At 39.9% G+C, this 13,051-nt stretch overlaps 1 protein-coding gene across 5 annotated transcripts in view; it reads right to left on the bottom strand.

Annotated features, from left to right (window-relative positions):
* Positions 1 to 8,981: 8,981 nt before the first annotated feature.
* Positions 8,982 to 13,051, bottom strand: part of LOC137865274 (transient receptor potential cation channel subfamily V member 6-like) — a 31,287-nt gene continuing 27,217 nt past the window's right edge. For 4 of the 5 annotated variants that reach the window (XM_068700211.1, XM_068700204.1, XM_068700221.1 and 1 more), the window contains one exon: positions 8,982 to 12,391. In XM_068700211.1, the coding sequence (XP_068556312.1) occupies positions 12,118 to 12,391 (274 nt within the window). In that variant the 3' untranslated portion in view covers positions 8,982 to 12,117. The remainder of the gene's footprint in view (positions 12,392 to 13,051) is intronic. The other variant, XM_068700205.1, reaches the window with a different exon arrangement.

The raw sequence follows: 13,051 nt of genomic DNA, 5'->3' as shown, positions 1-13,051 counted from the left end.
TGGAGTACTGTGTCCAGTTCTGGGCTCCCCTGTACAAGAAAGACAGGGATCTCCTGGAAAGAGTCCAGCAGAGGGCCACAAAGATGATACGGGGCCTGGAGCATCTTCCCTCTGAAGAAAGGCTGAGAGACCTGGGTCTGTTCAGCCTGGAGAAGAGAAGACTGAGAGGGGACCTCCTCAATGTATATAAAAATCTGAGGGGTGGGGGACAGAAGGATGTAGCCAGCCTGTTCTCAGTGGTTTGTGGGGTAGGACAAGGGGCAATGGCTGCAAGTTAGAACACAGGAAGTTCTGCACTGACATACAAAAACACTTCTTCATGGTGAGGGTGATGGAGCATTGGAACAGGCTGCCCAGGGAGGTTGTGGAGTCTCCTTCTTTGGAGATATTCAAGGCCTGTCTCGATGCCTACCTGGCCAGCCTGCTCTGAGGAACCTGCTTTGGCAGGGGCATTGGACCTGATGATCTTTCAAGGTCCCTTCCAACCCCTACAGTTCTGTGATTCTGTGATATCCACAGTCCTGTTGTGCATGGGTTCTACAGGTATATTCGCTTTCCTATGAAAGCTCATTTTCTAATATCCTATGCATATTGTTTTTATTATCAAGATATATGTAGTAAGTGAGCTGGTGGGTAGCAGAGGCCTCGGGTCTGGGCTGGTGTATCAGGCAGGTGGTGTGTTCATTCTCTTATAGCCAGGATGACTTGTGAATGAGGAATGAGCATGCAAATGTGTGTTTACATTGAAATTCAAGCTGGACTAGCTGGCGAGTAGGGAAACAATTAAGTGAGTAAGAGGGCCCAGGATCTGAGCGGGTGTGCAGGGTGTATAGAGGGGCCATGGTAGTGCTCATAGGATCCAGGGGGGTACAGGGCAGACAGAAGGTCTGTGCCAGCTACTCGAATATCTGAAAATGTGTGCATGCTTCTGAACATACAGAGTGATGTACGTGTGCCTTCAGTAGTGAACTTGTACCCCTACCAGCTAGAGAGAAAGAAGGTGTCTCAGCTGTCTCAGTCTGTTTTGCTTGAGTCCTGCTGCTGTTAAAAGGCAACCCTCGGCTGGGGCAACTTTTGTGGCCAATCAGGTCAGTGTCCTGTCTCTCTCTGTGTGTCTCCAGGATTCATCCCTCTCTATGGCAGGGGGGTTGGAGTTAGATGATCTTTAAAGTCCCTTCTAATGCAAGCCATTCTATGATTCTACGATATGTGTTCAGCTTTGCTACCAGCTGAACCTTCAAATAGGAAAGGCAGGTCCTGCTTGACAAACCTGATCTCCTTCTATGACAAAGTGACGTGCTGGGTGGATGAGGGAAAGGCTGTGGATGTGGTCTACCTTGACTTCAGCAAGGCTTTTGACACTGTCTCCCACAGCATTCTCCTCAAGAAACTGGCTGCTCTTGGCTTGGACTGGCGCCCGCTTCATTGGGTTAGAAACTGGCTGGATAGCCGGGCCCAAAGAGTCATGGTAAATGGAGTCAAGTCCAGTTGGAAGCCAGTCACTAGTGGCATCCCCCAGGGCTCGGTGCTGGGGCCGGTCCTCTTTAATATCTTCATCAATGATCCGGACGAGGGCATTGAGTGCACCTCAGTAAGTTTGCAGATGACACCAAGTTAGGTGCGTGTGTCGATCTGCTTGAGGGTAGGAAAGCTCTGCAGAAGGATCTGGATAGGCTGCACCGATGGGCTGAGGTCAACTGCATGAAGTTCAACAAGGCCAAGTGCCGGGTCCTGCACCTGGGGCGCAATAACCCCAAGCAGAGCTACAGGCTGGGAGATGAGTGGTTGGAGAGCTGCCAGGCAGAGAAGGACCTGGGAGTATTGGTTGATAGTTGGCTGAATATGAGCCAGCAGTGTGCTCAGGTGGCCAAGAAGGCCAACAGCATCCTGGCTTGTATAAGAAGCAGTGTAGCCAGCAGGGCTAGGGAAGCGATTGTCCCCCTGTACTCGTCTCTGGTGAGGCCGCACCTCGAGTACTGTGTTCAGTTTTGGGCCCCTCGCTACAAGAAGGACATCGAGGTGCTTGAGCGGGTCCAGAGAAGGGTGATGAAGCTGGTGAGGGGCCTGGAGAACAAGTCCTACGAGGAGCAGGTGAGGGAGCTGGGTTTGTTCAGCCTGGAGAAAAGGAGGCTCAGGGGCGACCTTATTGCTCTCTACAGGTACCTTAAAGGAGGCTGTAGCGAGGTGGGGGTTGGTCTGTTCTCCCACGTGCCTGGTGACAGGACGAGGGGGAATGGGCTAAAGTTGCACCAGGGGAGCCACGTCCCACAGCCTGGGTAGAGACCCTGGTTTCCTTTCACTAGGCTGGGCCCTAGCAACCATACAGGAGCAGTCCTGGCTGGAGCGGCTGGAGGAGGCAGCTGCACTCGCTCTTGTCATTCTTTTTTGCCTCACTTAACAAAAGCATTCCTGGGCACCATGGGATCACAGGTTTTGCCATTCAGCAGTAGTTCTGGTCTAAGTCACACTCGGGACTTGTATCTGTTTGATTTTATAGACCATACTCCCTGTGCTGTTGTGCTTCCCTGTTCCAGGACTGGTGTCCATATCCTGGCAACCCAGCACTTGGGTCTTGATAATGTCAATACCCTCATCACCCTGACAACAGGTGTCCCCACACCCTGGGACCAGAAGCAGGGAGAGAGAAGGGGGCATGGATATACATTAACATCCTAGTTACATATTATGAGAATTTGTCTTATCATTGGTTATAGTAACCTTATTGCCAGGGCTCAGGAGCAAGGGGTACTGGGTGCATAGGGTCACTTTGCTTCTATAAGAAATGGAGGTTTGAACCTCCTTAAAGACTTTTTACTCTCTTATTAGAGAAGGACTTTGATAATACTGCTACAGTCAGAAAAGGAAAAAAGGTATCACAGCTACCCAATTCCTGAAGCAATTTTAACACTAAATCCATGGGAAATTTGCATCATAGGCTGAAAGTTTTCCAAACATTTGTTTAAATTGCTTATAAACTGTGAGTTCTGACTAGATTTTTGAGGAATCATACTGTAAAGTTCTAGCTGTAGACAATGATGACTTACATAGCAAATGCCAGAATTTGAAATAAATGTGACAAAATCAAAAATTTCAAAGGTAAAAAGTGGAATATAATTATTTGTCTTGCACTTGAACTGGAAGATAATAAAATTACAAGAATAATTTTGAGTAGATGTTATGAAGATGCAAGAAGGGGTTTGAACTACAATTCTAAGTCTCCATTGTTTTTTCAATGAAAAGAGATCACAGCTGTTCATAATTTCCCCAGAGCTCAATCTATGCAACTTCTGCAGAGATAAACAAGCTGCATGCTGCTTCAACACGTCTTGTTATACCAGATAAGAAACACAACCTAATTGTTTCAGATATGGGTTATTTATTAAGACTATATCTTGGTAATGTTACCTCGCTTTGTCTTCTGGGGACAGTTCCTTTGACTGTGGAAGTGGTAGAGACTTGCTCTAATGTAATACAATGGGGGTGTAGCTGAGATATCTGAGGACACTGGCATGCTTATTCCTCCTCTGTCCCAAGATTTGGGATGTGCCTCACCAACTCCCATTGGCAAGACCACATGATAGTCCACATATGAAATGATCAGGAATGGATCATAAATGTCAATGTGCAAAAGGTCACCTTCATGGCATTGTGCTAACAACCAGCACTGGCTCTGGGCAGGCTGCACACACACCTGGATGTCAATCACATTTCAAAAGCAGGTGACCTTTAACAAACATTAATCTCACTAGGGAGGGGCTGATGGAAGGAGTGGCTCACCAGCTTGCATATGGCGAACCCATATGCACTTGCATCTGGTGAAACTTATGCTGTATGATCTGGTGGAATCCAAACTCAAAGAAGGCATGTGGTCAGTCCAGGTTATTAGGATGTGCTAAGATCTTTAGCCACCACCTTTTCACAGCAAGCTTGGATGTTTTCTTCCCTTTCTCTGTGAAGGGCAAAGACTAGATATTTATAAATGTTTTTTACAGACATTTTTACAAACACTTTGCCATTCCAAACATGAGTTGCAATTATGGCTTTGTTCAACATTTTTTCTACATGAATATCTGATCTGTGGTCTTGAAAACTGCTTAGGTAAAGCAAACATCATTAGATGTACTTTTCAGAGTGTTTTGAAGAGCATTTCAAGGACTTTCCAATGTCTGTGGTCAGTGAAGTGGGTGCTAGAAGAGCTTGAGGAGCACTCCCTAAGAAAAATACAAATGCAGTCACAATGGGGCTTCTCCTATTAACAGAAAAATCTGTACAAACCAAATGATATTGTGTCAGAACTACCTCCTTGCAATGCAAAACAAGTGACCGATTTAAACTTGGATAGATATAAATAATGAAAAGTGATTTTCTACATAACTAAAGAGAAGATCTTTTCTTTAAAAAAAAATTTAAAAAATTAGTTTTTTTACGAAGATTTAAAGACCCACATACATGGAATTAGTTAAACTCTGAAGTTATTGTTATTATTAGCATGTATGTATCTACTTATGTGAGACTAGCTTTCCTATTGCCTGGTCAGACAATATTGATAATAGCTAATTAGCTTTAATTCACAACACACATCAGTGTTGTCAGTGATTAGTAGTTCTGATAGCCCTTTTGCTGATCTATTCAGAAAAAAAATATTCTACATGTGAATGTCTTAATATTTTAACCTCTTTATATCTTCATTTTATTCATTGGGAGTGAAGTATTTTTTTTTTTCATTTCAATATTTTAATCTTTTTGTTTAATACTCCAGCAGTTCCTTCCCTATGTACTTCCAGATAATTTTTTAAGTATTGAATAATCTGCACGCTTGTCTTTTAAAACTCTGCATTTTTATCCAAAATTACCTTTTGTCAATTTATTAGCACTGAGGGCACTTCCTGACAGGAAAATATGTTATCCTGATGTTTGCTAGTTTTATTGTATGACTTACAAGCTGCTTTTTTCATCACATAGAACTTGATAATAAAACCAATATGTGTAGACTGTTAGAAAAAGAGCTTTCATAGAAAAGAATTATCCTGGAACTAAAAACAAAACAAAACAAAAAAAAAAACAATCAAAAAAGAGTCTAAATTTTTCTGAGCTATTTCTCATATACATACTCTTGGGTCTTCTCGTAATCTTATATCTGCCTCTTGATCTCAATGTTAAGTAAGATAAAGTATGCTGCAAACAAGCATGCACTTAGCACTCATGCACACCACTTTTGCAAGTCGCCCTGGGCATACAAGCAAGGAGAACCACTGGCCCTGCTGATACTCTGGCCCAGACCCCAGGCCTTTGCTACTCACCAGCTAGTCCAGCTTGAAAATTGCTAGCACACACACACACACATATATATACACACACACACAAACCATATACACCAGGGCTGTGGAAGATACAGACACTCATCTCCCTGCCAGGAATTATCACTAGGCATCCAGTCTGTGACCCATGCCTTGGTCCAGCCACCAGTGTAGAGCCCCTCACTCACCTTACTTATGACATTTCCCCTCAGGAGCTGGTCTGGGAACACATGCTGCTCCCATCCCAGTGGCTGAAATAGGATCATTCCAGTAGCTGGCACTGAGACCGTGCTACTCGCTCCAGTGACACCATATGCCAGTGGCAATTACTCTGCTAGTCTGACTTCTGTAGCTGGCATCCACTTCAGTCACACCAATCCCCACAGTAGCTGGCACTCCAGACTCAAAGTCTGTAGGACCCCTTTCAGATCCAGACAACCAGGGTCCTTCTAAAGACTGATGTTACGATCTTCATTTGCTCCAGTAGCTAGCACCACAGTCCATGGGTGCCTACACCCTTAGTCTGACTCCAGTAGCTGGCAGCAATTCCACTCACATACACACAGGTTCCACAGCGACTGGTGCTGAGACCCCCCACACTCACTCCAGTAGCTGGCACCACAGGCCAGCAGGGTGTTTGTTCCCTGACCTGGTCCCAGTAGCTGGCACTGAGGTTCAGTCATTCACATCCAGGTCTTACCAGTAGCTGGCACTTAATCCTTTCAGCTCATGTACACATGGGAAAGAGTACAAATATGCAGAGAGATAGTTAGGAAAACAATTTAATGAGAGACATAAGAAGGTAGGACAGACTGGTGATAAGGCACAGGGCTCAGGCAGAGAAGGATACTGATCAGTCTTTTTTTACAGACACCATCTCTCTTATACCCTTTTCTACCTGTACCCCCTCTTTGTTCCTCTTGCTACCTCTTACCTCTGGAACCACCACCATGTCCTTCCACCCTTTTCCCTCTAAGGGCTTTTCAGAGTTCTATAGTTTCAGCACCCTTCAAATCCAGGGCACCTTTGTGAGCAATCTCAACATTTGCAAGTTCCATCCTTCCTGGGAGTGGCACCTGTAGCTTGTTAGACCATCAATTAGTGTGACTGGAAGGCTTGTTTCTTGTGACTGTCTCCCACCTTGGAAGTCCTCAGTCAGGTAACCCTGTTAGTATAAACATTCCTACATTCTCACCTGCTCTTGTAAATTAGCGTGATAGACCAGTCTTGGTTCTCATAATTTCCTGCCTCTCTTACTATCCCTTGCTGCCTTGGAAAAGGCCCTTAACCAGCTACCCATAAAGGAGCAGATATTCTTCTTCTACATATCTTTACACTCATCAATTTAATCTATAGTCACAGGCTTCTCCTGAAATAACATATAGTTCTCAGAAGTCTAGAACTGTATTTGTCTATGGGTTACCTCCACTTATGCACCGATCCCTACACAAAAGCTATACAAAATAGTACATATAGGCTTAAAATAATAAGCAAGGGAATCTAACTCAAAAAAAAAAAAAAAAAAAAAGAGAGAGAGAGAGAGAAAGAGACACAAACTAAACTACATCTGTTGTAGTCCTCACTGTGCATAATTCTAAAAAGACTGCATTTGTGAGAAGACACAACTGATTATTTTCCACAGCAGTAGGGAAAAACAAAGCAAACATGCCACTCCTTATCTTATAATAGGCTTGTCATTCGTAGTCATGATCATTTCTGAAGGTCAGAAATGAGATAATTTACCAATTTAAAAAAACAGTTTACTCTCTAACTGGTTTTCAGTGGTTTTCATGGCAAGTTGTTGAATTTTCTATTATGTATTAGACATAGTAGGAAAAGCCAGAGAAGAATTTACAACAGAAACGAGAATTACACTAGGAAAAAACTCTCTGTAATTTACTATTATTTCCTGAAAGGCACAATTGTTTATTCTAATCCATAGCCTTTGCCATGAAATTGTTTTTGATGCAGAATCGTATCTCATATTTTCCTATTATATAAAAATTTATATTTTTCTAAATGAACATAGCCAGAAACAGTGAGGAGAGAGTAACTAATACCTTTATAACTGGATGTGTTTATAGAAAGCCTTAATCCACATCTACAGCAGATTCTTCATTCAACTCAAGCAAAGCTTTAGATATTCTGCATTTAAGTAACTGGGCAGTTTGATAATTTCTTTTTCAAGATGCTACAGAAATCAATGTTTCCGACAATGAATGTGTAGCTTTTTTCATCTGGTTGATGCTTTATTTTCCCAGCTGCCCCTTGGAAAGTCTAGGAAGCTACTACACTTTTTTCAACTTTCCTTCCTTCTCCCAGATAGAAGTGGGGCTACAATTAATGCACAGAATGATTTTGCCAGGTGGCTGTCACTCCAGCTTTATTTTATCAGTAATATAGTTAATTAGGACATGTTGCAAATATTGTCCACCTGGTAGCTTTAATTTATTAGTATATTATATGAAAACTCATAGATCAGCTTAGAGATCTCAGAATGTTTTTGTTTTTCTTTTTTAAATCATTCATTCTGATATTATAGACAAGTTGAGTTTAAGAAACACGGTAATATTTCATTTCCCAGTTCCACGTCTTTCTGAGATATGTTAGTTGGTTAAAGTCCCTCTTCTTTGCAAAGAATTAACTGAGATTGTATTTTGTTAATGAGTCTTAAGAACAAGTTTTTCATGTATGCAGACAGATGCTTCTATTGCAGCAGGGGAAAAATAGCAGCAGAACTTACACAGTTTGCAATTTTCAACCCATTATAAAAGAGTAGCAAGACCAGAGGCTGATCATAACGCCCATCTCAGAAATTCTTGCTTACATCATCATAGGTTTCTTCTCTCAAATTTCATTGCAAGCTTTCTCAAGGCAGGCTCAAAACTCTTGCCAAAGAGTTCTTTGTGCACAAAGGAGACTTTGATTAAAATGCTAGCATTACAGAAATAAAAATAACCTAATTTTTAAAATCAATAGTAAATGGCTGTAAGTATTACCACAATCTTATATGAACCAGGTATTTACTAAGTTTATTCTCATTTGGAAAAGTTTCCAAAAAAAATATAACATGTAGTTTTAACTTGTTTATTTCTTGTTTTCTTGTTTTAACTTGTTTATTTCTTATTTTCTTGTTTATTAAGACATGGATAAAGATGGTTTTGTTATTGTATTTATTATTAAAATCTGAAACATAGTACATATTACTGCAAGTAAAGCTAGGTATTGCAAATGAGAAAAAAAAAAGTGCAAATACAAACCTGATTAAACTACGGTTTCAATTTGTTAACAATTCTACTCATATCTAATATGTTTCAATTTGTTAACAATTCTATATGCATTTTACTGTAAGCAGCTATAGCAAGGACTATGCCTCCCCCTCACTATACCTCATTATTGCCTCACCCTCGATATACATCATTACACCAATGTAAAGATATGGCTTCTTCAAAGAGAGCTTGTACTGCAGTTTTTGCTGCAGTGAAAACTTTTGCACAGATTTTGTATAATGGAATTTCCAAAGCAGATTGTTGTGGAAAAAGGGATTTAATCCAAAAATTTAACTTGGACCCAAACATGATGATCCAAATATTATGTCAGTTGATGTCCATGACTGCTATTAAAAAATATATATATATCCCATGATATTTATTTTAGACACAAAGTAGTAGACAAGACAGTCCATGTATTTAAATTTTTTATTTTCAGCAAAATATTTGTCATTTTAATACATGCAGCTGGATCAGAACATTCATTCTTGATACATTACCATAAACTCAGAAGTTACTTCAGTAGTTTGGAAGATAGATTGAGATTAACAGTTTCAAGGAGGGTAGGAATGTTGGTTTTGAAATCATTGCAATGTTGTCAAGAGGCATAAGGGAGATACCTTTCAACACCAAAAAGGAGCAATACTGCTTTGGAGTTTTAGTTTATATCTACATCACAAAATGCAAAACACTGGATCAAATCCTGAAGGAGCATATTCATGCAGAATATTAAAGCAAAAGTGCTTTACCTTTTGTGTTACTACAGTCATTGTTGTTTCCCTGTCTGAGATAGATTGCATTGAGTCAGCAATGCAATGTTTTTCTGGTGCCTCCTGACATTCATATAGGCCCAGCAAGTGTGTATATGCCCTAATAGAAAAGGGTAGATATTCTAGAATTACAAATTAAATTTAATATATTTGTCTTCATTATTTCTGCTGACCTTTACCACCTGAAATTTTTTTCCAATAGCTGTTTTTCAGCTCTGAGCTTGAATAGAATTGGTCTAAATTGATCTCTAAAACACCACAAGAATTACCATATTTTCTCTACACTTATTGACATAAAGCGAGTCCAAATATGGTAAATAAATTACACGGATTTAATGCTGTTTTGTGCATGGTTTCTATGCAAAAATGTTGAAATCTAATGCTTACAGACTGCAATTTTTAAAAAGACACTACCTTAAAAATATGGGATTTTTTTTCTCCTTATGGAAGGCAAATACAGAAGTCTATAAAAGCCTAGCACTGTTAACTGAGTTCTGTTTTGCCTCCTGCAAAGTCAATATATTGTTATGAGTTCTACGGTCAAAATTTTCATTACTGTTTAAAGTGATGAAGAAGAACACAAATGCATTCTCAGAGCCAGGATTTACACAGTGTATATGTCAAACTAGTTTTTATTATTATTATTATTATTATATTATTATTATTGTTAAATAATGACAAAGAGGAGTCCTTGTGCAGAAATGGCCAGTCAGCTCCATCTTAAATGTATTTCTGTAGTTTTTCAAGCTAGTGAAAAGACTGTGAGAGTAGAGGGAAGCCATCAGTTCTTTCCTTCCTGTTATTTCCCATTCACTGGAAAGAAAATTTATCTAAAATTAGAGCAACAATTCATATTTTTGCTTAATGCTCCACATTGTTTCCATATCCACAGACCATCAGTGCAAACCCCAAATATTTAGGGAAGGGCTGACAACACTTAAGTAAAAAAAACTTTAAATTCAACAAAATGTATCAGCTCAGAAGGTATGCAGCTGAAGTACAGAGAGACAGTCTCATATAACTACACATTCAAGAAATAGAAAGACAACATTTAAATAAATACACATAATTGCAAAGATCATGACACTTATTACAACACCTGCAATAGAGGAGATGTGGGAGGTGTTTGCAGTGATATTGCAGAACAATCAGAAATCCACTGGATTCAGCTTTTTTGTTGTCTGCTTTGCTTATCACAAGGTGGTTTGACTCAAAGCCTAGTGCTAGATTACAATCCATGGTTTCTTAAAAAACAAACGTTCTGTCATTGGTACAGTCAGAAAGGAAATGTTAAGACCATCTGCTGATTTTCACTCACTTCTGCTATTGGAATGAAACTCTACACTCCTAAAAATGCTAAAACCCCAGGAATGATAGTCCACTTCTCCGAGCATTTCTCTATTTTTCTTAAAGTGGCCCTAGGCAGATGACGTACTGACAGACTGAAACATCATTGTAGAGCTTAGGGATATGGTTTAGTGGGGACTATTAGTGTTAGGTTAGAGGTTGGACTCGATGATCTTGAGGTCTCTTCCAACCTAGAAATTCTGTGATTCTGTGACCATCATGTTTGTATGGATGACCTAGACATGTATTAGATAGTTTGAGGCTTCTCATGTGTGTGTGAGAACACCAGTTTCTGAACTTTTACAATAGCTCTTATCTGTCTATCCAAAATTTCTTCTTCATTTCATTCACCGATATATTGTAGTTTACTACTACGACTGAATTCAGTGGCTCAGTAGTAAGTCAAAGCACTATGGTCCAGAACCCTACTCTTCCAAGGAAAGGAAAAGCAAGCTTCAGCTCACTTTGGTGCTTGATAACACACTGCTGAAAGGCACCTAACCAGGTCTAGAACAGGATAGAATAGAATAGTTCAGTTGGTAGGGACCTTCAGAGATCATCTGCTCAATAGGAAAAAAAATCCCACTTCAGATCTTTCAGGATCCTTCCAAGAACAGAAATCACTTCTTTATTAAAAAAAAAACAAACAAACAAACAAACACACAGCTTAAAGTGCATTCCTATGTTGAAAAAATAATAAAATAATAAAATAAAAAATGAAAATCATAAACCAGAGGAGTCCTACTACGATAGCAACGTTGAAAATGCAGCTAGAATGCAGCTCTCTGAAGAGTTTGTCATTCTTCAGAAGGCAAAATCTGTGCAGGCCTGAATGCTGATTGAATAGTTACAGGCCTTGTAATCATCACAGTGTCAGCAACTACCTTCATTCTTGAGATTAGTTACAGATGTTTTTTTGTTGTTTTGTTTTTCATTTCTGTACTAAATCATAAAACAGTACTTCAGCCAGGTGTATTTGCAATGAGAGCTCTAGGATATTGTGAGGGATATTGTAAGACTGGAGGGAGAGATTATACTAAATGTTATACTCTGGGAGAGGTCTTACTGTTTGTCTCTTTGTAAATAGTTGAAATCCCAGTGCTGGCTTCTATTGCTCATTTCTCTAGGTTACTACAAAGAATTGCAAACAACCACAGGCCCTAGATCAACAAGCCCACCAACTTGGTGCAAATATTAGTGCAACAACAGGGACACCTAAAAGGTAGAAGAGAAAAGACTGAATTTGTATATCATAGCATAGTCACCATGAACTATTCATAATGCACAAGCAGAGTTCTTCATGGCTGTTGAATTTGTAGCATGCTTGAGTGTGTATGAACAGCTGGAGGAGACAACTGCTGTGGCAAATGAGATTTACGTTGTGGAGTGAAAAAATAAAAACAATTTAAAAAAAGGAACAAAAAAAAGAGAGGTTTAGACATCATATACCTCTTCCTCCATGGCATGATTGACCTCTCCATGAATTGAGTGGAAGGTGTTGCGCCTCAGGATTTCCCAGCCACTGTGAGAATTCATCCTTGATGTGCTCCGTGACAATGACAGAGCAGGCAGTTCCTTCTTGTACAAGATGTTACTGTCAATTTCCAGTTTTTCCGGACCTTTGTCACAGTTATCCCTATCATGAGCCTTAAACGCTTCTGTGTACCGCATCATCTTGTGTTTGTTGGGATCAACCCTGTCTTCTACTCTGTGAGAGGATAAAAAACATAAACAGAATTTACAATTGTGCCAACAAAATGATGAGGCAGGCCTCTTCCAGATATATGCTTACAGACCCAGCCACCCCCAAAACATCTACACAGAAACAGGAAAATGATTAATAGGCATGGCTCTTTTAGTTTTCTTCTCTCTTTAACATATGCTCTCATAAAATTATCCTCACCATCTCAGTTATTACCAGCACAATAATCTCCTTTCTAGGCTTTCATTCCTGACACTGAATTCAGTACTCTTTTCCATTTTTATTTTCTGTCCTTTACTTTGTTACCTAGTCATGATTTGCCTTTTCCACTTTGACAGCTGTAAGCAACTGACCACTTGACTCCATCTCCAGACCCTTTTTATATACAAATATATTAATCTATTTCCTTTGTCGTTGTCTTTCCTTCTTTGATACTTGTTAAGCTCAGGATGTCATTTATACTTTACTGAACTTTGATTTATCTGTTCTACTTCCACCAACCCTTCTCTGCTTTATTTATAACTTGGACATATTGTCCCTATATACATGGGGACACGTGAATACAATATATGTACATGTAATATATATACCATATACAAAGACCATACATGTCATTTGACAGAACTACATGTAGATCACACTAACACTCCTTTCTTTTTGCATCCC

Source organism: Anas acuta, chromosome 1, assembly GCF_963932015.1.
Source record: "Anas acuta chromosome 1, bAnaAcu1.1, whole genome shotgun sequence".
Taxonomy (NCBI): domain Eukaryota; kingdom Metazoa; phylum Chordata; class Aves; order Anseriformes; family Anatidae; genus Anas; species Anas acuta.
The sequence above is the reverse complement of the archived record's forward strand: the minus strand, read 5'-3'. Positions and strand labels throughout refer to the sequence as shown.